The sequence below is a fragment of the Myotis brandtii genome, unplaced genomic scaffold (genome assembly GCF_000412655.1).
Source record: "Myotis brandtii unplaced genomic scaffold, ASM41265v1 scaffold463, whole genome shotgun sequence".
In the NCBI taxonomy this organism is placed as follows: Eukaryota; Metazoa; Chordata; class Mammalia; order Chiroptera; family Vespertilionidae; genus Myotis; species Myotis brandtii.
Window position 1 is genome coordinate 3,228,999 of NW_005367694.1, and position 27,200 is coordinate 3,256,198.

Consider the following 27,200-nt stretch of genomic DNA (forward strand, 5'->3'; position numbering starts at 1 on the left):
AGAAGGGGTGTGGGCCATCCCTGGTGTTCCTTGCTAAGAATTTCCAAAAGTAGGAGAAGATTGAGAGGCCATGATCTCATTTGCAGAGAACCAAAGCTCCCTGGCCAGGCAAGTGGACCCCCCCACCAACCCATGCTCCCCTCTCACCTACAGGTTCCTGAGAACCTCGGAATACGATTAGTCCTCAACAGGTGAGGGCAGAAAGGCCATCGGGCCCCTCTACCACCCTCTCCTCGCCTCTACCTTTCCCTCGCCATTCGTCCCCATTTAGCTCCGTGGAAAGAAATGAGGAAACAGGGAGCATGTCAGGAAGAAATGTGTCTTTTTTCTACCCCATTTTATAGCTAATGGTCATGAAGACATGGGCAGCAGGTATGGGATGCAACATCTGGCTAAAAGAGAAAGCAACAAAAACCAAAACTGGTGCTTAAATGTTCAGCGTAGAAAGCTCACCTGTCCATACAGCCCAGTCACTAACACACACGGGAGTGGTCAATCCCATGTGGGAAGAAAGCTGATGAAGAGGGGAACGGGCACACACACACTCACCTGACGGGGTCATTCAACCCAGTATTTCCTAAGGAACTGCTATGTCTAAGGCACTGGCTTGGCACCACTCAAGACCCCAATTCAATCCAGTTCTGGCACTCAAACAGCTGAGAGTGTCATAGTGGGGATTCAAGTCAATTAAAATTGATGGAGCACCTACTAGGTGCCAGGCACGTCTAGATGGCGGGAGTACAGTAAGTCACAAAAAAGGAGAACCATGGGATCTCTCCTCATAGGTCTTATATTCTACAAAATAAGACATCTATTCAGCTGAGTAAAATATAGGGCAAAATATGGTTAAGTGCCTCCAGAGGTACTAACGTGTATTAAGGGGTTTTAAAAAGAATGAATGTAAAATGAAAGGCAGATCATAAAAATCCTAATAAAGACTGGCCTCCCCCCGCGCTTCCACAATACTCTACCAGTGGTTCTCAACCTTCCTAATGCCGCGACCCTTTCATACAGTTCCTCATGTTGTGGTGACCCCAACCATAAAATTATTTTCGTTGCTACTTCATAACTGTAATTTTGCTACTGTTATGGATCGTAACGTAAATATCTGATATGCAGGATGTATTTTCATTGTTCGCGACCCACAGGCTGAGAACCGCTGCATGCATAGTGTTTCCCTGACCCTACTGAACTATTCGCTTAGTTCACCGTGTTCAGTGTCTGGACCTACCAGAGAGTCAGTAGATGTTTGTGGGCTGGTGTTGGGTGGTTGTGGGTGGCTGGTATGAAGCTGGTTTCATTGATGAGCAGGTAGAGAGAAAAGGTAATGAAGAGGAGCAGGGAGAGCCCTGGCCAGGGTGGTTCAGTTGGTTGAGCGGTATCCCATGTACCAAAAGGTCACTGGTTTGATTCCCGGTCAGGGCACATGCCCGGATTGCAGGTTCCACCTCCGATTAGGGTATGTATGGAAGCAATCAATCGATATTTCTATCTCACAGATTATTCTCTCTCTCCCTTTCCCTTCCTCTCTCTCTAAAATCAATAAAAACATATTTTTTTAAAAAAAGAGGGAGAGAGGTGAAAAGTCTGGAAGGATAGACAGAAGTTGAATAAGCAGAGCTGGCATTCTAGGCAAAAAAGACAATATATTAAAAGGCACAGAAAAATGTTGAAAGTGTTGGACTGGAGCATAGGTTATAAAAGGAAGCTAAGAGTGGGGGGAGGGGAGTAAAGAAGATGGAAAGCCCCTTGAGAATGAGATTGTGTGTAGGCAGAGCAGCCCCCCAAAAATGTCCACACCCTAATGGTTATAACCTGTGGCTATACCTTTCGTGGCTAAAGGGCTTTTGTGAATGTGATTGGGGTTAAGTGATTAGGGTGTGTATGGAGGCAATCAATCGATATTTCTATCTCATAGATTATTCTCTCTCTCCCTTTCCCTTCCTCTTTCTCTAAAATCAATAAAAACATATTTTTTTAAAAAAAAGAGGGAGAGAGGTGGGAAGTCTTGAAGGATAGGCAGAAGTTGAATAAGCAGAACTGGCATTCTAGGCAGAAAAGACAATATATTAAAAGGCACAGAAAAATGTTGCAAGTGTTGGACTGGAGCATAGGTTACAAAAGGAAGCTAAGAGTGGGGGGAGGGGAGTAAAGAAGATGGAAAGCCCCTTTAGAATGAGATTGTGTGTAGGCAGAGCAGCCCCCCCAAAATGTCCACACCCTAATGGTTATAACCTGTGGCTCTACCTTTTGTGGCTAAAGGGCTTTTGTGAATGTGATTGGGGTTAAGGACCTGGAGATGGAAGAGGGTCCTGGATTATCCAGGTGGGTCCAAGCTAATTACGTGAGTCCTCAGCATCAGGAAGCCTTCCCAGCGGCAAGCAGAGAGATGTGACCACAGCAGAGGCAGGAGAGACACGAAGTGTGAGAAGGACTTGGCCTACTGTGCTCCTCCCCAGATATCTCACTGCCTCACCTCCTTCAGGGTATCACTGAAATGCTGCCTTTCTCACTAGGAATTCCACGGCCGCTCTAAACTGGAAGCCACTACCTATCACAGACCCCAAGTCTGAATTGACTGCCTTCCCTGATGTACGTATTTATTTAGTGTCATTAGCACGCATCACCCTCTAACGGTTAGAGTCTAACCCCGTGGTCGGCAAACTGTGGCTCGCGAGGACCCTTGAGTGTGGCTCTTCCACAAAATACCACGTGCGGGCGCACGTACAGTGCGATTGAAACTTCGTGGCCCATGCGCAGAAGTCGGTTTTCGGCCTGGGCGAGTCTATTTTGAAGAAGTACTGTTGATATTTGGCTCTGTTGACTAATGAGTCTGCCGACCACTGGTCTAACCTATCCCTCAATATCCCAAATTTATCTGGTGTCCGAGTTCAGAGAGTTAAAGGGGGGTGATAGCAAGGTATGCACCCCTTATCCAAATCTAAGTGATTCCTGAGTTTTGGATAACATGTGGTGAGAGTTCACAGACCAAAACATTCCTCCCAAATTGACCAAAATCAATTTAGTTCCTAAGTTCTTATAGGGAGAGCTCAGATAGTGTGATACGGAATACATCAGGTACTTCCTAGAAAGTTTACTGATTTTATTATTCATTTTCTACATCCCCCTGCTCTAGAATACAAGCTCCATGAGACCAGCTGTTTTTGCCTGTTTTATTCACTGCTATACCCCCAGCACCGAGGCCAGCGCCTAGCACATAGTGGGCATTCAAATAGTTGGTGAGTTGATTAATATTTGAAGATGTAGGAGCCATCGAGGTTCCCGAGGTAAAGCATGGACAGACAAAACAGAACAGGGACTAGAGAGATCACCAGGGGCCACACTGGAGGAAGGAACTGGAGAAAGCAGAGACCTCGGGCGGGAAGACGAGGGAAAGGACGTACCACGCCAGCTAACAGGAAAGTGCGGCTCCCAAAGGGGGCGGTGGGCAGAGTCGAATGCTTAGAGGTATTCAGAAGGTATCGTGAGAAGGACAGGAGTCATTTTGAGGTGAATGAGTTGCTGAGATGGAAGCAGAAGACAGACAATAAAGGGCTAAAGAGTGACCGCATGGAAAGGCAGTGAGAAGAATGAGAAAAAGAAGATGTCCTAGAAAGTTTTAACAAAGCAGAGGGGAGAGCGGGGGCACTGTGTGAAGGGTGTCTGTTATGTTCCGTTTGGCTGTTTCGTTATAAAGGAAAGCTAACCTCTGAGAGCAGGGACTGCGTCTGCCTTGCTCACTGCTCTTCCCTTGAGGCCGCACACAGAGCCACTGGGAGTGGGCGGGGAATAAAGATTTCCTGCTGGACGCACAGACCAGAGCCGGATGGGCGGGAGAAGGCCGCAGAGGAAGTGAGAGCCCGCATCAGGGACAGCCATGAGAGGACCCCAGTCAGCTGTGTTCTGACACGGAAACACAGGAAGAAAGAGGAGGGCAGAGCATTGAGGCACGGAGGAGGGGGGCTCGAGGGGTCACGCGGAGCGGCCTCGGGGTGCTCAGTGAGGCTGAAGGTGGAGGCACTGCTCACAGCAAGGAAGACGACTCGGCAGTGGAGTCTTGGGAATAAACGTATGGAATGGCTACCATCAGGAACAGGGTGAAGAGTCGATAAGAAATGAAAAAAGGCCTGGCTGGAGTGGCTCAGTGGTTGAGTGTCGACCCTGAACCAGGAGGTCGCGGTTCAATTCCTGGTCAGGGCACATGCCTGGGTTGTGGGCTCAATCCCTAGTAGGGGGGTGACCAATCAATGATTCTTTCTTATCACTGATGTTTCTCTCTATCTCTCTCTCTCTCTCTCTCCCTCTCCCTTCCTCTCCGAAATCAATAAAAACGTATTTTTTTAAAAAAAATGAAAAAAGGATGGTTGCAACCTAATAAATAGATTAAGAACCAAATTCAGGGTCTCAGAGCCCACCCGGGGCGCTGACACTCCGTGTAGAGATGGCACCTGCTCCAGCAATCACTCACCTGCGGTGGGCTTAGACCACTCCAAGTCAACCTCAGCGAGATCCTCGAGCTCCTGCTCTGCCTGATTGAGAGACACGGAGAGGATGCGGACAGACGTGTAGGCCGTGGTGTTGGCCAGCTCGCTTACAGCATTAAATATCTAGAAAAGAAATAGGAACGTCATTTCTTACACCAACCTGTTTGGGGGGTGGTCAACTATCCAACTGCCTCTTGAACACCATGAACTGTGGACCAAAAAAGGGGGCCCATCCTAAACCTGACAAGCTCGGGGGAGGCCAGTCTGGTGGACCCTACAAACTCAGAGACTGAAGGTAACCACAGAGGATGGTCTGAACATAAAAATTCCTAAGGAAAAGCGAGTCACGGCGGGTAGTCCAGTCCCAGGCCTGTAGCTCCCTGGACAAAGGTCAGTCTTTACCTGAGGTGAGCCTGTCCATTGTCTTCTGCATCTAAGATAACAGACCTTTGAAATGTCAGCGTGATCTCCTTGTCCAGACCTCTTACGGCACACCTACCGCACCCGGCTGTTACCTTCTCTACATGCTACCTCTATGTACATGTTAGTTAACTACCCTGCACCCACCCATGTAAAAGAAGTATGTGTCTGTTCATTTTACTTTTGATCTGATTCCAGGTATTTCCTTGCGTTGCTTTCTCCCGCCCCCTTAATCGACCACCAATGGATTTCATATAACCCTCCTTGCGTCTCCTCCTTTGCCATTCTCTGGAGCATTTTCTCAATCCACTGAGATTTAGGGGCCCATCCTAAACCTGACAAGCTCAGGGGAGGCCAGCCTGGTGGACCCTACAAACTCAGAGACTGAAAGTAACCACAGAGGATGGTCTGAACATAAAAATTCCTAAGTAAAAGGGAGTCACGGCGGGCAGTCCAGTCCCAGGCCTGTAGCTCCCTGGACAAAGGTCAGTCTTTACCTGAGGTGAGCCTGTCCATTGTCTTCTGCATCTAAGATAACAGACCTTTGAAATGTCAGCGTAATCTCGTCCAGACCTCTTACGGCACACCTACCGCACCCGGCTGTTACCTTCTCTACATGCCACCTCTATGCACATGTTAGTTAACTATCCTGCACCCACCCATGTAAAAGCAGTGTGTGTCTGTTCATTTTCCTTTTGATCTGATTCCAGGTATTTCCTCGAGTTGCTTTCTCCCGCCCCCTTAATCAACCACCAATGGATTTCATATAACCCTCCTTGCGTCTCCTCCTTTGCCATTCTCTGGAGCATTTTCTCAATCCATTGAGATTTTGCTTCCTGACAATTGTTGTGAGTGTGGCTCAAATAAACCCATAAGAATTCTCTACCGGTTTGGATATTTCTTATGTCTGAACTCCTTCTGAGCCTTCAATACACCAATATGAAACGAATAACTGAAACCAATGATGGGGTGGTATGAGTCACCTTGATCTACCCTGTCCAAAAGAGATCATGAAGAATCATGTCCCCAAAGAAGGTCAGAATGCAATAAAACCTGCGATCGCAAGGAGCAAGTCTGTGTTGGATGAGAGGAACAATGGTGTCGTTTAGGCTAAAGAAGAGCAACTGCCCATTGGACCACTGTCATATCTTGAAATGAAAATACTTCTATTCAGAGAAAGTATCTGAGAGCATAAAATTCTTTTAAAAATGGAGCCCAAAAGGCCTGAGGGAGGCAGATTGGTGTCATCCATACCACATAAGAGAAGCATATAAAACACACACACACACACGCCTGAGAAATGATTGCTGAACTGCTGAAACAAACTGAAATCAGCCTCAACGTGCTTATGTTCTCATCTGGGTCTCAGCAAATCACCAAAGAAAAACTTGGGAGAAAATAGCAATTTGAAGAGTAGAGTCCAGGGCGCCTGCTGAGAACAGTCCCCAGAAACGAGACAAAGAAAAGTGTCCATCCCAAATCGCTTTGTGAACCCACTGCTGAGCGTATGACGGGAAGGACGTGGAGTTTTTCTGGACAAGAACATGTGTGGTCCTACTGGGCATCATTCCTCTAGGAGCTTATGCATAAGCGCTATTTTCTTTAATATGATTTTTTAAAAGAAGATATTGTAAAGACATTATTTTGCTTTAGCTTTTGCTTTGTTCTTTCTTGTCTTGTCTCCTGGACTGGTCTGGTGTCCCCAAACAAAGGGCTAACGGAGCGTCAGGAAGCCCAGTCATCACTGGCCTCGGGGAACGCGCGCTCCAGCTGAGGCAGGCCTGCCCAGCGAGAGGCACAGGAGGCTGGCTGCCTTCCATTGGCCGCTCGCCGCAGGAGCGCAGCTGGCTCGCCTTCCCTCCCGCCCACCGCCGAGAATACAGCTGGCCCTCCAGCCCACATTGTAAGATAAATGATGGAGCTGCCAGATTGCCCCACAGAGCATTTCACTGAAATACGCGGCCCCCCGGCCCCCACCCCCGCATCGCCTCTGGACTTGCCGCTGAGCCTGCTGCGGCCACTGAGGTGGCCAGACACAAATGGCTCTTTCGGTCACAATGGAAGCCACAGCCTGAATCGCTCCCTGGGAGCCGCAGCTCTCGCCTGTCAGGGTTACGGGTCTTCCCACAGCTGGGACACACGGTACATACAGTCTCGGGAAAATTCCACAGGAAATCCAGATCCGTGTGTTCAGGATCCTGCCTGGCAAGCTGAATGTAAAATAAACATCAATGCGTGAGGACAGGCCAACGCACTCACAGTGTATTCTGGCAGGGAAATTATTTCTCAGCAGCCAGTACCTGTAAAGAATCATCTCCCTTGAAATTCAGTTCCTCGCTAAGTGCGAAGGCTCGGCTGTTGCTTCCATGGAAACAGTGGATGGAGCTGCTTCCATTCTCTCCACCCACACCAGCTTCCGCAGCCACGGGGAACTCAAGTGCCTCATCGCCTGAGACGCCAGCTCGGGAGGCAGCGTGGTGAACATGCTACTTGTCTTTTACACCCGCCGCTAACACTTGAGATACTGCAAGGCCAACGAAGTCGGGGTGGCTGGCGTTCTCCTATATTGTCACCAGCACAGAGAACTGGATCTAAAACACTGGCTGGAAAACTTCTATTTTCAAACTCACATTTGTGTATTATTTCAAGTCAAAACTTGAAAGCCAACGTGAAGTGGTAACAAAAATGGGGGTGGGGACCCTAGCCGGTTTGGCTTGGTGGGTACAGCATTGGCCTGCAGACCGAAGGGTCTCAGGTTCGATTCTGGTCAAGGTCAAGGGCACGCACCTGAGTGGCAGGCTCCATCCCTGGCCCTGGTGAGGGTGTGGTGCAGGAGGCAACCAATCGATGTGTGTCTCTCACATCGATATTTCTGTCTGTCTCTGTAAAAATCAATGGAAAAATATCCTCAGGTGAGGATTAGCAAAAAAAAAAAGGGGGGGCGGGGAGGGGAGGAAATTCTTGCTGTACCCGATCCTTCTGAACCTGGCGTCCTCCCCCTGTATCAGCAAGCCTTTTTGATGGCTGCATCTCCTCAGGGATATTGGCAACAAACTTAGGAATAAAGAGATTTCAGGAAGATTTTCATTTAAATGACACTTGGCTTCCCTGCTGATGAAAGGGGAAGCCTTACTCCATCTGCTGAGATCAAATTTCATCTCATCAAACACCTCAGTGTAATTATTTTTCCACCAAGTATTTAAATGAGGATGGAAATGAACACCAAGGTATTTGAAGTCATTAGGGCTGCTGGGCTGAGAGGGAGCAACGCGGCCTCTCCAGGGACCAGCAGTCCAGCATCAAAGCAGCTGCTCACCAGTGTTCCATTTGTAACCTTTACACCACATTCTTGAATTAATGAAGAAGCGTCAAGACTCTATTTCCTCGGAGAATCTTGGCATGGGGTCTGCAGGAGGAGCAAGGCCTGTGGGGTGTGTGTGTGTGTGTGTGTGTGTGAGAGAGAGAGAGAGTATACGCGTGTGCGTTCTATATTGCACCTTCTATAGTTATTGGGGAAATTGGGGTCTCCTCTTGCCCACTGGGTGGAGGAGGTGGGGTCCTTACACTATCTCCAGAAAAAGAATTTGGAGTCCGCATGGCTGTGGGCCATGTGGGTGAACACACGGTGGGGTCCTTACACTATCTCCAGAAAAAGAATTTTCTGAGACTCACACGGGAGGATGTGGTTTTCATCTGCGTGGAATTACATCCCTGGTTTTCCAAAGTCCCGTTCTGGTCATGGAAGAAGTAGCTGGGGTTTCGGTAAAACTGGGAGCAAAGCCAGTGTCCAGTTTTGTGTGTGTTTTTTCCATGTTGGAACCAGCTCCGGTTCAGCATCGGGCGAGCAGCAGTCCATTAGTCCACGGTGCTGGAGTCCGCATGGCTGTGGGCCATGTGGGTGAACACAGGAGAGCCAAGCCTGAGCCATGAGCCACGTGTGCCAGGAGGAACCAAGAGAGGGAATGTCTTTGTTTAGGGATTAAATATCCCCCGTTTCTCATCCTTGCAGCGGCCATGCCCATTGCGGTCAATGACCTGTTCCCAAGTGTGACTGACAGACCAGTACCTTACAGACGTCACCCCAACGTTACTGGACGTATATCTCGTCTCCTCCCTGGGGTGTGTGCAAAGTGTTTGCTTCCTGGTGAAGTTGCCCAAATGACATGCCTATAATATTTGGCCTTCCCTTTGCTCCTGTCCTATTATTAATAACTAGTTAACGGCCATGGTATCACTACTACAGTATAATACAGCAGTTTTAAAGTTGAGGAAGTAACTATAAATGAGCCATCCATCATTACTTCTGTGGATCTTTCATTGTAATGTGCTAATAACCCTTCTCTTCTGGATTGTAATTTCTCTACTTGGAGAGGAGGAATATGGGGATTGCCAAGATATTGAAAACGGGTTTCCTGTCTAACATTGGCCATCTTCTTCTGAGCCTGCCTAGAAATACCCAAGACTTAAGACCTACCCTGTCTTAGGAGGCGACAGATGAACATTTAGACTTTTCTCCATTTATAAACATCTCACTCGGCGTTATAAATAACACGCGATTTAAAAATTCCACTTCACCCTAACAACAAGATAGGCATGCAATCTGCCATGTCCTTCATTTGAATGTGAAGAGTGGTATGTTATAGTGGGAACTTTACCTCCTCAGAAGAGTCACATGGAGGGAGAAAAGGGGAAAAAAAGAGACAGACACCCTGTGTGTTGCAGTGTGTGTGTGTGGGGGGGGGGGGGGAAAAAAGGGGGTCTTTGGGAGAAAAGGAGCAAAAGGAATATGGAGGAGTCACATACGGTATCCTTTTGATAAAAAAAGTAAGTTCTACAGAATGTGAAGAGACTAGAAACCCTGGCTTTTGGTACTGTCAGCACCTAAAATGCTGTCATGCAAACAAAGTGCATGATTTAAAACCAAAAAAAATAAAGAATTAACACTTGGCTGTGTCAGGTGGACTCTTTCTACCCCCCACCCTCACCCCCCTATATCTCAGAGCTTGTAGCCTTCCTTTAATACAGAAGATGAAAAAGAGTAAATGCTAGGCAGAAAGAATGTGTTCACTCTTATCAAAACCTTGTTACCAGGGTGGGCTGGGAGGGCAATGGGGGAAGATAGGGGGGGCATCTGCACTGTTCTCAACAATAAAGATAAAATTTGTAAAATATATTTGTATTGATTTCAGAGAGGAAGGGAGAGGGAGAGAGAGACGGAAACATCAATGATGAGAGAGAATCATTGATCGGCTGCCTCCCACACCAGCCCACACTGGGGATCGAGCCCACAACTCAGGCATGCGCCCTAACCGGGAATCGAACCGTGACCTCCTGATTCATGGGTTAACACACAATCACTGAGCAACACCGGCTGGGCAAGATAAATTTTTTAAAAATCTTGTTACCATAGGCAACTAGATATTAAGGAAGGAAGCGAAGGGAATGGGGCGTGAGCCTATTTGCTTCACCAGGAAGGTACAGCATCACACCCCCCACCCCAGGGGATCTCAGCATTGCCCGGCCAAGGATTAACATCTCTCCCTTTCCCGTCTGGTACCAGATGGGGGGAGGGGGGAGGTGGGGGCAGTAAGCACATGAGCAAAAGAAGTCAAAATGGTGCAGGGGTATATGCTTGACCACAGAGGCCTGTCAGTCTAACCTGTGAGAGGGATCACTGGTCAGGGGGTGGACCCATCAGAAGCCCAGAAAGATTGGTAAGTTGATCGGTTATTTTGAAAAAGCTCCTGATCGTAATAAGTCCAGGGAACAAAAAGGAGCTCTCTTGCTTGGTGACCTATGCTAGCTCCATTCGTTTGCGTTCTCTCTCTCTCTCACTCTCTCTCTCTCTCTCTCTCTCTCTCTCTCTCTCTCTCTCCTCTGCCCCCTCCCCCCGACACACACACACACACACAGACAAACATGACCATGCAGGTCTAACAGCCAGGCCATGACAGACTGTGTGGGCTCCAAAGGACTAAGCTTTCATATGAAACAGAAACTGTCGACACTGGCCTTGGTTTTGGACTTTCCCATGGCGGATGGAGGGAGGTGGGACACTGGGAACCCAGGGGCAGCTTTCTGGAATAGATTTTGCCACACCACAATCTCCCGTGCCTGGGTCCCTGGAATGCTTTCCTCATGATCCCGTGGAAGAACCCGATTTCCACCAGCAACGATCTGATTTAGCTCAACAAAAAGTGAGATGAGATCCCCTGGCATAGAGTGCTATTGAGAACCTGACTGTATAAATAAAAATAGATCTGGCCCGTGCCTTTCTTTGCAAACAGAGAACTGCAATTAAAGCATTAGGAAAGTACTGTTTTCCTTAACGCGTTCACAGCAATTCTACTTCCATACAAAACCATGCTTTCTATCAAGAGCTAAAATTTCACTTTTGCTGCCATTCACTTAAGTTAAAAAAAATCCAGTTAAAGTTCATTTTAAATATATTTTTATTGATTTCAGAGAGGAAGGGAGAGGGAGAGAGAGAAACATCAATGACGAGAGAGAATCATTGATAGGCTGCCCCGTGGATCGAGCCCAGAACCCAGGCATGTGCCCTGATTGGAAATCGAACCTGGGACCTTCAGTCCGCAGGCCGACGCCCTATCCACTGAGGCAAACCAGCTAGGGCTAAAGTTCATTTTAATAAACATTTACATTCAATAGGTTTCCATATATTTAAGTAGGGCAGGAAGCAAGAGCAAATAAAATATTGGTTAGGAAGACATAAATGCAAGAATTCAGATTTTGAATTAGAAAACTAATAATGAAATGAAGTATATAGGCCCAGAGTAGAATCTTTTTAGTAGCATTATTTAGTAATTAGTTAAAAAAAAAAAAAGAAACTATAAGTGATAGAAGCAAAATAAGAAATCATAAAGTATGTTAAGGGATTCAATTTTATAACAAAAAAAGAAATTCATTGAGATCATGGTCTAGCTGTAGATTTTAAAATCTCAAATTAAATATTCTCAAAGAAAGAGAAATAGATAACAAAAGAAAGGTAGGAAAATAAAAGTCAACTTGAGAAGAAACTGAGTTTTAGAGAAAGAGCTAGGGAAAACAATAATCTTGCCAAGTTCTTAATCTATTATAGTGATACCATTGTAATTAGCTAATTATTAATAATAAATCTAGTCAAGAAGGTAGAAGATACCAAAAACTATAAAACATCGCTGGAAAAAAGTAAAGACATTAATGGAAAGACATCCCATGTTCACAAATAAAATGCCAATACTACCCAAAGAAATCTACAGATTCAAACACAATACCTAACAAAAATCCCAGTAGCCTTTTTTCCCCCAGAAATGGAAAAGCATATTCTCACATTCATATGGAATTGCAAGAACCCTGACTAACCAAAATAATTTTGAAAAAGAAGGACCCAGTTGGAGGAATCACACTTCCCAACTTTGAAACTTACTACAAAGCTGCCGTAATTAAAACAGTGTGGTCCTGGTATAAGGAGAGACCTGTAGATCAATGGAATAGAAAGCCAAGAAATAAACCTTTATATATATGGTTAATTAATTATTGACAAGAGTACCAAGACCACTCAGTGGGGGAAAGGACAGTCTTTTCAACAAATGGTAGTGGGAGAATTGGATATCCAACTTCAAAAGAATGAAGTTAGACCCTCGTCTTACACCATATACCAAAAGTGACTCATAAAGAATCAAAGACATAAACTTAAGAGCTAAAACTATAAAACTCTTAGAAGACAACTTTGGGGAAAATGTCCATGACATTGGATTTGGCAACATTTCATGAATATGACACCAAAAGGATAGACAACAAAAGAAATAAAAATATAAATTGAACTTTATCAAAAGAAAAAACTTTTGTGTATCAGAGAACACCCTCAGGAAAATGAAATAACAATCTAAAGAATGACATAAAACATTTTCAAATCATATACCTGACAAGTGATTATTATCTAGAATATTTAAAGAATTCCTACAATTCAACAACAAATAGCCCAGTTCAAAAATGGGCAAAGGACTTGAATAGACATCTATCCAAAGAAGTCTTACAAACGGTACTCAATATCATTAGTCATTAGGGAAATGCAAATCAAAACCACAATGAGAGATCTCTTCACACCTACTAACATGGCTATAATAAATTTAAAAAAAAAGGAAAGTAACACATGTTACTGAGGACAGAGAGAAACTGGAACATTTGCATATTGCTGGTAGGAATGCAAGATGGTACAGCCAGTGTGGAAAATGGTTTGGTGGTTTCTCAAAAGTTAAACACAGAACTAACAGGTGACCCAGCAATTCCATTCACAGGTATTTTTCTAAAAGAATGGAAAGCAGGGACTGGACCAGATATCTGCACACCAATGTTCATAGCAGCATTATTCACAATAGCCAAGAGGGGGAAGCAGCCCAGGTGTCCATCAACAGGTAAATGGATAAACAAAATGGGGCATATAAAATAGAATACAATTCAGCCATAAAAAGGGATAAAATTTTGACATATGTTACAACACGGATGGACCTTGAAAACGTTATGCTTGATAATCCAGACACAAAGTCAAATATGATTCCACTTATATGAGGTAACTAGAATAGGCAAATTCATAGAAGGAAAGCAGACTAGGCAGCCGTGGGCAAACTACGGCCCGCGGGCCGGATCCGGCCGTTTGAAATGAATAAAACTAAAAAAAAAAAAAGACCGTACCCTTTTATGTAATGATGTTTACTTTGAATTTATATTAGTTCACACAAACACTCCATCCATGCTTTTGTTCCGGCCCTCCGGTCCAGTTTAAGAACCCATTGTGGCCCTCGAGTCAAAAAGTTTGCCCACCCCTGGACTAGAGGCTACTGGGGTCTGGAAGAAGAAGAAAAGGGGAATTATTGCTTAACAGGTACAGAGTTTATGTTGAGGATTAGGAAATAGTTTTAAGTAGAGATAAGGTATGGGTACACACAGGATGGTGAATAAAAGGTGGGGCAAAAGTAGGTTTATAGTTTGAGTGTATTGTTTTATTTTTCTTGTATTATTATTCATTGATTACTGTATTATTTTCCATATGAACAACTGTAAACTTACTTTTGCCCCACTCCGTAGATTTAATGGTTAAAAGAGACAAGTATATTTATTTAAATTTAAGCACATGTTTATAAAGTATACTTTAAAAACAAAGTCTCAAAAATACCAAGTGAGAACACAGCTGCACCAGCGGGGGATGGGGAAGAGCTGAGTAGGCAGAAGCACCTGGGGATGAAGGTTGGATGTTTCAGTTAATAGCAATGGAAAATGAGGATTCCAAAAGAGCAAGCGTGAACATGGCTGCATTAGTAGAAATATAGTTCTCAAAACAAGGGAGGGACCATCGTATTGGCCAGACCAGTGGCGGAGACCCGAGCTCTGTTTGGGGCCTCACCCCCAAGAGGACAGTGGTATCCTGGGTTGTATTTGGGGAAGACTGACTAGCATGGTGAAGGATACGGAAACCCAGGACATCTAGGGATCAGCAGAGAGAATCAAGAATGTCTTTTCCCATTTAGCAGGACCTCGTAGTTACCCAAAGAGCCAATCCTGACAAAAAGGAAAAAAAAAAAAAAACACCAAAAAAACAAAAAGAACTTGAGGAAAGCAGGTTTTTTGCTCAGCTTAAGGAAGAACTTTCATTTCTCCTTTTTCTTTTCTCTTGTTTTTAAAAATACCAAGTGATTTGCTCTAAGCCATACCCTAGTAAAAGGCTAAGCCAACATTCAATCTTATTTTTTCAATCTCCATGACAACAGAAGACAAGTAGTGTATTAGTTGCTCAGCATTAAAACAACATCTAATTGTTTTGGTTCCCTAGGCTCTCCCCAGAACTCATCTGCTAAGATCAATCAAAAAGAAGAGTAATCTCCTTTGTCTTCAATTTGTTATGAAACCTCTGTTACCATCAGATACACTCTAGCTCAGCCGTGGGCAAACTACGGCCCGCGGGCCGGATCCGGCCGTTTGAAATGAATAAAACTAAAAAAAAAAAAGACCGTACCCTTTTATGTAATGATGTTTACTTTGAATTTATATTAGTTCACACAAACACTCCATCCATGCTTTTGTTCCGGCCCTCCGGTCCAGTTTAAGAACCCATTGTGGCCCTCGAGTCAAAAAGTTTGCCCACCCCTGCCTAGCTTCTGCCTTTAGCTCAGGAAGGTGAGGCCAGAATGCCTGGTGCACTGACTGTACACTCACCGTGACTGAGAAAGCAGTTCTGGGGCCGCATCACCAGTTCCTACCCTGGCTCCTCTATTAACTGCGACCTTACGCGGGTAATTTAATCTCAGTGATCCAGTTTCCTAGTCTGTGAGATATGAATAAAGTACTTACCTCACAAAGTTGTCAACTCAAACAGGCAAAGCACTTAGAACAGATCTTGGCACCTGGTAAAAAGGTTTCTCTCTTTCCCCTCCTTGCTTTTTCTTCCTCTTTCTTTTCCTTTTTCCACAACATCAACATTATTTATTATCACTGAGACTCTGCAAGTTACCTGTGAAACCGTCATCTGCATGTTGCTTTGCCCACTGCAAAGCCAGACATCTCCGAATAAGACATCATGAACTCCCACGGTTAAGTTTGTTTTTCCAAAAGTCTGCTGTGCCGTCACTTCATAAGGTCCACCGGGCTTCATAGGATCCAGTACCACCATCCATTTATTAGAGTATGCTGAAATAATAACAAAAGGCTCCGAGGAATTAATCAATCAATTAATTAAAATTAAAGCCCAATCCTGTCACGCATCATACTCATTCGTGGCCATTCCCAGCTTCAGTGATCAACTGAATTCGAAGCTATGAAAACTGGCCACATTTCAGACAAGCAAACAGAAATAACAGCAGCGGCATTTCTATCCTTAATCTGTGCCAATCCCTTCTTACTTGTAACTGAAGCGTTTACAAGAGAAATAAATTAGCCAGTTGTAATCCTAAATGAGTACAGGTAAAAATACAAAACAAATTTAAATTCAAGGGATTTAATAAAAACAAAATAGAAATTCTTACTGGACTATCCAGCTGTCAATATTAAAATAATCATAATCTAACACATTTGCACAGTGCCCCAATTAGAGAAAATCATTTGTAATCTGAAAGTTCCCCTTGCCTGATGGTATCATGTTTGTCCTCAATACCCCCACCTCCTCCCCACATTGCTACCAAGGATTAATACTAGCAGCAGTTCTGGGTTCTCCTGTCAACATTTAAACAGGTGAGTGGAGAAGGTGTCACATAAAGAAGTACTGAAAGGCATATAAATTAGTCTCTCTGGCCCAGCCAGGGTGGCTCAATGGTTGAGCATCAACTCATGAACCAAGAGGTCACTGGTTTGATTCCTGGTCACAGCACATGCCCGGGTTGTGAGCTCGATCCCCAGTGGGGGTCGTGCAGGAATCAGCTGATCCATGTTTCTCTCTCATCGATGCTTCTATCTCCCTCTCTCTCTCCCTTCCCCTCTCTCTAAATTCAATAAAAACGCAGGGTGGCTCAATGGTTGAGCATCAATTCATGAACCAAGAGGTCACTGGTTTGATTCCTGGTCACAGCACATGCCCGGGTTGTGAGCTCAATCCCCAGTGGGGGTCATGCAGGAATCAGCTGATCCATGTTTCTCTCTCATCGATGCTTCTATCTCCCTCTCTCTCTCCCTTCCCCTCTCTCTAAATTCAATAAAAACATACTTTTTTCAAAATTAGTCTCTCTGTGAAGAAGACATTTAGACTTGCCCAATTAATTATTTTCAGAATTATTTCCCAGACTTAAGGTTTTCAGGCTCAATTAAAGCGATGAAAAGTTACCCAAGACCCTATTTCAGAGATTCCTAGCATATTCCTTAGGAACCACCTCCCTACCACCTTCCTACCTCTCACCCACTCACGCGGCCACCTCTGCAAACATCATACTCAGAAACTTAAGAAAAATATCTTCCAAGTGGCAAAATTATGCCTAGGAGAACCAAACAACATGAACAAAGTTGAAAAAATGAGAGTGAGAAAATAGAGAAGTAATCTTTTAAAAATAAATCCTCTTGGCATAATGCAGAAGAATAGGAACTGATTTATAATTTAATGTAATTTCAAAGGAAGAGAATGGTAAGAACTGGAAATGAAGCATCCCAAAGTTACTGTACCAGCCTGTAAAAAACAATAATTATAAAAATACTACCCAAGTGACTACTAGGAGCCAGACAGGGTGCTGAGTTCTTTCTAATCAGCAAGAGCTAAGCAGAAGCAGGAGAAGTCCAGATGCAGGAGAGGAGATAAGTAAAAGCTCAAACCATAAAGGACCGCTCATTATTGGGGGGGATGTCCAAGACCCCCAAGGCATCAGGGGAAGGGTGCATGTTTGCTCCTCCGGTTAGCACAACTGACTCATTTGCTCCGCCCAGCCCTAAGAGGTCAGTTAAGCCCAGGACCAAATGCCCGCTACTGTTTTTATACCTCTGAGAGCCAGACATCATCCTGTTATAAGTATAACTCACCAAAAGCAGGAAAAGCACTGCTCTGGAGGCAGTGGGCAGCGGGTACAGACTGTGTCACACAGGTGCCTGCGCTCCGTATGGCTCGCACTTCCGAGCAGGCAGACACGCCAATCTGTCCCAACTGCAGTCTTGCCAAGGTCTTTCCAGGCTCCCTGCACTGACATATCTCACTGGAGCTCTGTCCTGCTGCCACCAGCTTTGCTCATTTATGATGATAAAGTCAACCCCCAGAAAACCAAGGACAGGACACCCCTTTTAGCCTTCTACGACTAAACAATCCATTCCTCGTCACTGCTGGTAACTTGATATTCACTCCGCCTCCATTCAGGCAATATGGCTGGTGAGGAGGACAGCCGTCACCAGAGTTTCTGGAAGTTTTGCTGCCCAGCAATAAGATTAATAAGGGAAGGGGGGACATTTGGGCAAAACATCATGCCAATACCGTTTCACTGCAGCGAAAGGAAGAGCTCCCCCTGCAGGAGGGAAGAGAACTACAACTAAGGCCTGAGCCTTATTCCTAAGCACTGGTCTGAGGAAACGTCTCAGCTGACTTGGAGACCTCAGAGAACTTCCTTCTGTTCTAGTCCTTAAGTTCTTTTAGTTTCTAGCTTTTACCCTCTCCTCCTCGACAGAAAAATAAACTCTGCTACAGTAACGAGTGTTAAGGAAGTTAACTGCCAGGCCCGGCAGGGGAAATCGGATCTACTACAGGGAGGTTACTAATGGTCAAAGTAACTCAGAAACCATCCATTTAAAACAACGAGGACTGCCCAGCTGGCTCAGTGGTTGAGCAGTGACCTATGAACCAGGAGGTCACGGTTCAATTCTCGGTCAGGGCACCTGCTCGGGTTGCGGGCTCCATCCCTAGTGGGGGGTCTGCAGGAGGCAGCCGGTCAATGATTCTTTCATCATTGATGTTTCTATCTCTCTCTCCCTCTCCCTTCCTCTCTGAAATAAAAATGTATTTAAAAAATAAAACAATGAGGATTTACTCCCATGTAAGTATATACACAGGAGAGCAGTCACTGTGTAGACCAGTGGCTCTCAACCTATGGGTCGCAACCCCTTTGGCTTTTGAATGACCCTTTCACAGGGGTCACCTAAGACCATCCTGCATATCAGATATTTACATGACGATTCATAACAGTAGCAACATTACAGTTGTGAAGTAGCAACGAAAATAATTTTATGGTTGGGTCACAACATGAGGAACTGTATTTAAAGGGCCAGAAGGTTGAGAAACACTAGTGTAGACTGTTTCTTAGATCAAAGGCAAGGGTGGGCTTATAAAGGCAGAAGCCACCGTGTTTCACAGGAGAAGTGATTAGTCCTTGGCCTGCGAGGCGAGGACTAGTTTTAAGTGGAGCTCATCACAGGATGATGAAGTCCGGCTGTAGTTTTTAGAAACTGTGTGCATCCACCAGGTCCAATAGGTTGAGTCCAAATAATAAAACCGAGTCACCGACCACAAAGAGTTAAAGTTCACTGTCCAGCTGGCTTCCTGGGGGTCTTGCTGAGCAACAGTTGCTCTGGCTCCTTCTTCTGGGCTCTAATCACTTGCTATCCTGCAACCTCTTTTCCCAATCCAGATGCAGGTTTCTGTAGATTTTCGTCACATCCGAACCTCTGCTTCCTCAGATCTTTCTTCTCCCATCTAGGAAGTTTCATCTCCTTCCTTCATAACACAGCTACTTAGAGTGTGCCAGGCACTCCATCCTGTAAATGACAACCTCCCCCCGCCCCCGGCTCCCCTGTGACACCAACAAGAAAGCCTTGCAAACTGACTGGGGCTTTGTGTTTTCATGTCTGACAGCATATCTGGTGGCCTATTTACTGTTCTATTTTCTCTCCACATTCCAGCAAAAGACACAGGTAAAGAACACTCTATCTCCATTTCCTCTACACCTCCCTGACCAGCCCCCATCTAAAAATGGGAAGAATAAACAATCAAAGGGAAAAAAACTAAAACAATTTGTCTAGAGACATGATTAGTCATGAAGTGCTTTCTTTTTCTTCTTCTTGCTATTCACATCAGATGTTAATTATTTTTCAGGTTGTTGTGCCAAATCTCAGAAGCCAAGAACAGAAAAAGGAAAATTATCCACAACCTTTCCCTTCCCACAAGGAAACACCTAGAGCTGGAAGAAACCACCCTCTCACGTCCCACACAGAATCCTGGCACTTCTCCAGCTGCAAATCACTTTCGTGATTTGTGGGAGTGACTTGGAGGTAAAGGAAGCTTTACAGGCCCCTTTCCTACCTGCATTTATTCTGTATAAAGTCCTCCACCACCACCAAATATAAATGTTTAAAAAAAACAAAAAAAAATATTTAAGTACTTGTTTATCAATAAAACTGTTTATGCAAGTTACTTAAACGGTAGCATGCTATGGCAGACATGCCCTGAGATGACCCCCAATAAGGCACACCCTTGTATAACCCTCTCCCCCTAAGTGCAGGCAGAATGTGTGATTTGCTTCCAACCAAAATGGCAAAGGGGATGAGACATCATTCTCATGATTAGGGTACATTACATGGAAAACATAAAGGGTTTTTATAGATGTGATTAAAGTCCCTAATCAGTTGACTTTAATAAAAAGGGTGATTATCCTGGGTGGACCTGACCTAATAAGGTGAGCCCTTTAAGAGTATCTAGAGACCTGGGTAGTGTGTTCAGTAGTTAGAGCATTGGCCCATGAGCCAAAGGGTCACAGGTTCGAGTCCTAGTCAAGGGCATGTACCTGGGTTGCAGGTTCAAGCCCTGGCCCTCATTGGGGCTCAGCAGGAGGCAACCAATTAATGTGTCTCTCTCACATCGATGTTTCTCTCTCTCTCTCTCTCTCTCTCTCTTTCTCTCTCTTCCTCCCTCCCTCCTTTCCACTCTCTCTAAAGAAAAAAAAAGTCAATGGGAAAATCATCCTTGGGTGAGGATTAAAAACAACAACAAAAAAAACACGAGTATCTGGAGGTCAGAGGTGAAAGGAACCAAGATGCAGCCATGAATCCTACAGGCACAAGGAAATGAATCTGCCAGCAGCCTGGGGAGCTGGGAAGTGGGTCATTCCCCAGTTGAGCCTCTGGATGAGAACACAGCCCACTGATGCCTGGATTTCAGCTTGTGAGACCCAGAGAAGAGCACCCAGCTCAATAACAGCCAGGCTTCAGATCTACAGAAATTGTGAGATAGCAAAGGTGTGTTGTTTTAAGCATCTAAGTTTGTGACAATTTATTATGTAGCATAGAAAACTAGTCTGCATGCTAACACTGCAACCAGGAACTTTTTCTTTTCTAAGTTAGAGACAACATATCTGTTTGCAGACACACCCTCATTTTATCATCCACATATGCACTCCCATGTGTGTGAGAGTGAGAGGATATATGCTAATAGCCCCAATTTTATTCCTGTGTCTGAATTACCATGCATCATTTGACAATCTGAATAGGCCCAGTACCTGACTATATTCTCAACCATCCATCAGGTTTTAATTTTCCCAATGCTGTAGTGCCAGTCTGCCAGACAAAAACCTTTATGTTATCAAATTCCACTTTGCTGTGGGCGCCTAGGGAATACAGGTAATAAGTTGTATATTAACAGAGATAGACAGTGGCAAACTGAGGTAGTCTGGCTGAAAAACCCCAGAGTCCTCACTGATATTTAAATAGACGTCAACCCTTCAATAAACCCTGTAGAATTTCCTACATAACCACCGTCTTTAGTCCAAATAACATTTTATTTTTTTTACCTCATGGGCAGGACAGAGCAAGATGCTGCTGAAATAGGCCTGTGGCTCTACACAAACTAAAATACCCTCGCTCTCTACCAAGCAGATGTGGAAAGCCTAACAAACAGATCTACGCCCACCACCACCATCTTTCTCTCTTCTAGACAGAGGCTCGTTTGTAAGGCTGCTAATTCTCAACTTCTTGACCATCCTCACAGCAACTGCCTTGGGTCAAACCTTCCCTGTCTATTCCCTGAACATCATAATAGCCAGCTAACAGGTCCCACCACTTCTGTTCTGCTCGGTCTCCAATCAGTCTTCCACAGTCCTGCCAGAGTCATCTCTCTAATATACAAAGCTGATTGTGTTATTTTGTGCTTAAAATCCATCCATCCAATACTCCTTAACAATGACAAACAAGCTTCCTTATGTATCCAAACTTGTCTCCTGTCAACCAACGCCAGTCACGTACCCCAGTGTTCCCGACAAACCTACCCATGAGCCATTTCTCCAATGGCCCAAGCTCACTAGTGCCTCCGTGCCTTTGCCAGGCGAGTCCGTCTGCCTGGTTTGCCCTACTCATCTTTCAAGATAAACCTTAGCCTCACAGCGGTTCTCAACCTGTGGGTCGCAACCCCTGAAAATACATCCTGCATATCAGATATTTACATTACGATCCATAACCGTAGCAAAATTACAGTTATGAAGTAGCAACGAAAATAATTTTATGGTTGGGGGTCACCACAACATGAGGAACTGTATTAAAGGGTCTCGGCATTAGGAAGATTGAGAACCACTGCTTAGACTAAGTTAATTATCCCTACTAAGCACTCCCCAGCACCTAGTACTTCCCCATTATGGCACTTACCACACTTCACAGTAATTGCTATTATTTTTCCGTCTCTTTGCCTAACCTATTAGCTTCATTAGGGGAGAGACCACATCTGGTTCGCTCATCACTGTATCACCAGTACCTAACACAGTATCTGCCACAGAGTAGTCACTCAGTAAATATCTGAGTGATTGACTAAAATAATAGTAATAACTATAACAACGGCTCACATTTATTCAGTACTTACTGTGTGCCAGGCACTGTTCTAAGTACTTTATATGTGCTAATTCCTTTAAAACCCACATGGTCTCAAATACTATTATCTCACTTCGCATATAAATAAATTGTGACACAGAGATATTAAACGACATGTCCCGGGTTATATAGCCATGAAGAGACAGAGCCAGGACCTGAATCCAGAGAGTGAATTTCAGAGCCTGGGCTCTAACCACTCCTCCACGCTGCCTCTCCTTTATATGTGATTCGGTTCAAATGCCACCTTCTATGTAAACCTTCCCTTACCATCCAATCTGAGGTAGATGTTTCTCTTCTGTATCCCATGACATCCCATATACACCTTCATCACAGCTGTCATCACACTGCACTATGTAACTCAGTGTCTGTTCCCGCTATTCCATGAGCTCCTTGAGGACAGGCACTTTGACTTAGTCTTAATTTGTATCCTCAGTGCCTCGCACACGGTAAATACGCAAGTAGCTATCAAATAGCTATTATGGATGGATGGATGGATGGATGGATGGATGGATGGATGGATGGATGAGTAACGGGATATAGAGAGCAAGCTTGCATTTTCAGATAATCCAGCAGGTGGCAGAAGAAGATAAAAGCTCCACAGAGAATGGGGGCTGCCGTACCTTTCACATGAGTCACTCTCTTCATGAGGGTTTCCTGCTCTCGACACAGCGTCACTGTCACTGTGGCTTCAGGTGTGCCATAGCCCCAAATCACTGCCCCGGCAGGCTCCTTCTGTAGCACCATGTAATCACCGATGTAGGACGCAAACCGAAAACTGGCACCTAGAGAATTCAGCAAACAGAAGAGCATCACCGGGAAGACTCGTCACTGCTTGAATCTGGTTAAAGAGCAAGGAACATACGGTCTTTATACAAGAGCATTTGAATATACCCGGTACTTTTAATCTTCCAAAACCAGATCTTATTCCTCCCAATGAGGTCAGCAACATAACAAGAACAGTTTCCAACAAGATGCATCACAGTACAAGACCAATAAGGAAAACTCCAAGAGCCCAGGGCAACCCATGTCCTACACACGTCGTCCCCTTCAGAGCTGCTGACCTGCCTTTGCTCTCAGGCCTGGCCCTACTGCTTGACTCTCTCCGCCCAAAGCATTAAGATGCTCCTTTTATGCACCCTACAGATGGTGTTTATGAGAAAAAGAAACCTCTTCCTTCCTCTACTTTCCATTCCCACTCCTACTCCCGAGTAGCAGGGAATTAAGAAGCTTGCCTCTCTCCAACACAGCCCTCTCTAATCTCCCCCCCATTTCCACCCTACCAGGGTGAATGTCCCTCGAATAATTCCCCTTATTATGGCTTTTTGACAACCCACTGAAAATGCTAAATAAGCATTTATGAATATCTGCGACAGATTTGCTTCCTTCGAAGGTAAATTCAGATAAACGAAGGTGCAAAAAATAAAGTCAGTGAGAGTTAGAAGGTCACAGTGTCCTTACAAAGGTCTTCTGTCACCATTTTACCCATTTCACAAGCTAAATTATGCACAAGGAACAAGAGAAAGAGCACTCGAAACTGTGGATTTTATTCTACAGTCACTAACAAGACTGAACAAGAACTCACTTTAACAAGATCATTCCTATTTTTAACATCCAGCCTATATAGAAGTATTTCATTAGTAACAAGCATCTATCCAAATTATCTCAGCGAGCTCCTCATCAACACTTAAAAGGGGGGGAGGGGGACTTCAGTTACACCTTTGTCTCAATAAAACAAAAACAAAAATCCCCCTAGAAGAAAATAATTAACACTATTAAAAAAATTTTTTTTAAAGATTTTCAACAAAAATGATAGGCAGGAAAGAGAATCAGACCTAACAAGGTTGACATTTCCCTCCCTAGAAGCTACCTATGATGATGGCCCCTTAGGCGATACTCTAAGGAGCAGCATAGCTAATGGGGCCTCCTACACAGGCTCGGTGGCCTATTTGTCCTGCACTTCGAATAAGAATCCGTCCCTCAACACCCTCAGCTCTCTCTTCTGAGTTAGTTCCATCATGAAACGGACATGACCATCAAAGTTCATGCAGAAGGCCCACTGGGCTGGACATGCGTGGCTGCCTGCGCCCAGGGGAATTGCATAAGCACAGTGCTGGCAGCCTGCGGGAGGGAAGGGGAGAAGCACGTACGTGGGAGGGCCTTGTCTTGGGTAGGTGCTTCTTATGAAACAAAACTGAAGGTCTCAACGCTAAGCCGAGAGAGGGTGGAGGTGAAGGGATAGAGTGAAGAAATCTGGCTGCCACTGGCATAGGAGGCGGTGCAAACGGAGGGCCCCAGATGTGTGCAGCCTCCATCTGAGGCTGAAGGAAACACCTTTCCAAATCGGTCCGTCTTCTCCAACACACACGTAAGGAGCCTCTTTGTGCAGGGCTCTATTCTGAGTTAAAGAACGTTAGAGGTAGACCAGCTGGCGTGGCTCAGTGGTTGAGCAACGACGTATGAACCAGGAGGTCACAGTTCGATTCCCAGCCAGGGCACATGCCCGGATAGCAAACTCAATCCCCAGTTGGGGGGCGTGCAGATGACAGCCGATCAATGATTCTTTCTCATTATTGATGTTTCTATCTCTCTCTCCCTCTCCCTTCCTCTCTGAAATCAATAAAAATAAAAAGAATTTTAGAGGTAGAAAGATCGTTCACACCCAGAGTTTATAATCATGGTATTTACTGACCAACAGACTGAGACCCAAGTAGATTAGGTAATTTAAAAATACAGCTTGCATATTAATCCTTTAACTCAACAAATATTTATTGATGCCTATTATGTGCCAGGCACCATTTAAGCATGGAGAATATAACGGGGGGTGGGGGGGAGAGACATAATCCTTGCCAGCAGGGAGCTTACATTCTATGAATTCGCTTACTTGTGGCAGGCACTGTGCTAAACACACTGCAGACTTTAAGTTTCTTTGGCCCCGAATCACAGAGGTGGTTTATGACAGGACTAGAAACCAAGCCACTTGACTCCAATGTTACTGCAACTTCCACTCAGTCAGGGTTTGAAACTGGCGGTAAATCAAAGGTCATGTTCGCTGTCCTTATAAAGCTTACCTTCCAAACTGAGTGGCCAGTGGAACACTTCAAAGGGATGGAGCAAGGAACAAAACAGGAGGCCACGAAAGGAGGCAGGACTGGGAAGTTTTTGTCAAACAAGAAACTTAGGCTTAAGGTTTTCAATTTTTTTTTTTTAGGTTTTCAATTTTTCCTTCATTTGGATATTAGATTAAAAAAAACAACAACAGGAATTATGCCCTAGCTGGTTTGGCTCAGTGGAGAAAGCCTTGGCCTGCAGACTAAAGGGTCTCAGGTTCGATTCCGGTCAAGGGCACACGCCTGGGTTGCAAGCTCCATCCCCAGTGGGGGGTGTGCAGGAGGCAGCCAATCAATGATTCTCCCTCATCATTGATGTTTCTATCTCTCTCTCCCTCTCCCTTCCTCTCTGAAATCAATGAAAAACAAAACAAAACAGGAATTAGTATTCTGGGGGAGAGACGATCATTAAAAGCAGACTGAGCCCTGGCCAGTTTTCCTCAGTAATTAGAGCATCAGCCCACATATTGAAGGGTCTCGGGTTCGATTCCCAGAGCCAATCCATTTGTCTCTCTCACATAGATTTTTTTTTTTCTCTCTCTCTCTCCCCACTCCTCCTCCCTCCCTTCCACTCTGTCTGAAAATCAATGGAAAAAATATCCTCGGGTGAGGAATAAAAAAAAAAAGTAGACTGAAGAAATTAGGACAGTGGTTACCTCTGGTGAGGAACTGGTGGATCCACTTCGGAGGAACACCCAGGGAATCTCAATAAAACCGGCAGCATCCTAGCTCATATTGTTTCATGGTTACATATATCTTTGTACATCTCAAACATTACATGATAAATATGAACACAGGGAAATGATATGAAGGAAAGAGTTCAGGATGTGCAACCAAATGAAGAAGGAAAACTCAGAGTATCCATCAACAAAAAAGAGCCAGTGGCAATGAAGGTGATGTAAGGATATGACCTAAAGGCAAAGGTAAAATACAGATATCCAAGTTAACAGCCTTTAACCGAGAAAACGGATAGAATAATGGCCCTACTCGCCTCTTCACCTTCCTTCCACATCATATGCTAGATTCAGAGGTCACTGTGGGAGGCTGAGAGAGATAAAGGTTAGTTTACACGCCGGTTAAACCCCAGGAAAGAGCACCCGTGGGCTGCAGCTTGTCTGAACAGGGTACTTATTGGGTTCTGAGGGAGAGCAGCAGTCACTTTTCTGCACTCCAACCATTCTCCCACCTCAACTTCCATTTTTTAAAATATATTTTATTGATTTTTTTTACAGATAGGAAGGGAGAAGGGAGAGAGATAGAGAGTTAGAAACATCGATGAGAGAGAAACATCGATCAGCTGCCTCCTGCACATCTCCTACTGGGGATGTGCCCACAACCAAGGTACATGCCCTTGACCTGAATCGAACCTGGGACTTTTCAGTCCGAAGGCTGACGCTCTAGCCACTGAGCCAAACCGGTTTCGGCGCAACTTCCATTTCTTAACAGGGACCTCTGCGGTCCACTATTTGAGTGTTTGAAGGGGAAAAAACAGGTCCAGCATTATCTTTTCCACTTTGCACTGGCAGACAGTTGTGACCCAGTGTCCAGCCTTGTGTCTTCAAATGACAGGGTCTGCCTTGGACAATAGTCAGGGGGTCGCCCTCCTCCCCAATGCCACGCATGTTATCCCCGCACCGATATCTGTTGGCTGCCCCGGAAACCAAAGCTGAGCCTTAAATATTCTGAGCCAGAGAGGGAGTTGTACTTCACAGCCCTGTCACCACTGCAACTAGTAACATCTAATTCCTTGCCTTAAAGCAGTGGTTCTCAACCTTGGCTGCACATTAGAATCACCTGGGAATCTTTTTAAAATCCTGGTTTCTGGGCCTCATCCTCCGGAAATTGTTTCTTTGTTACTAATGTTGTGGCCCCACCCCATAACAAAGAAACA

The 27,200-nt window shown here is 44.9% G+C and overlaps 1 protein-coding gene across 1 annotated transcript in view; it reads right to left on the reverse strand.

Moving 5' to 3' along the window:
• Positions 1-23,008, reverse strand: part of SIAE (sialic acid acetylesterase) — a 40,468-nt gene extending 17,460 nt beyond the window's left edge. Inside the window, 3 exon segments of the mRNA XM_005875555.2 lie at positions 4,469-4,607; positions 15,409-15,584; positions 22,823-23,008. Coding sequence (XP_005875617.2) covers positions 4,469-4,607; positions 15,409-15,584; positions 22,823-22,946 — 439 coding nt within the window. The 5' untranslated portion in view covers positions 22,947-23,008.
• Between the last annotated feature and the right edge of the window lie 4,192 nt (positions 23,009-27,200).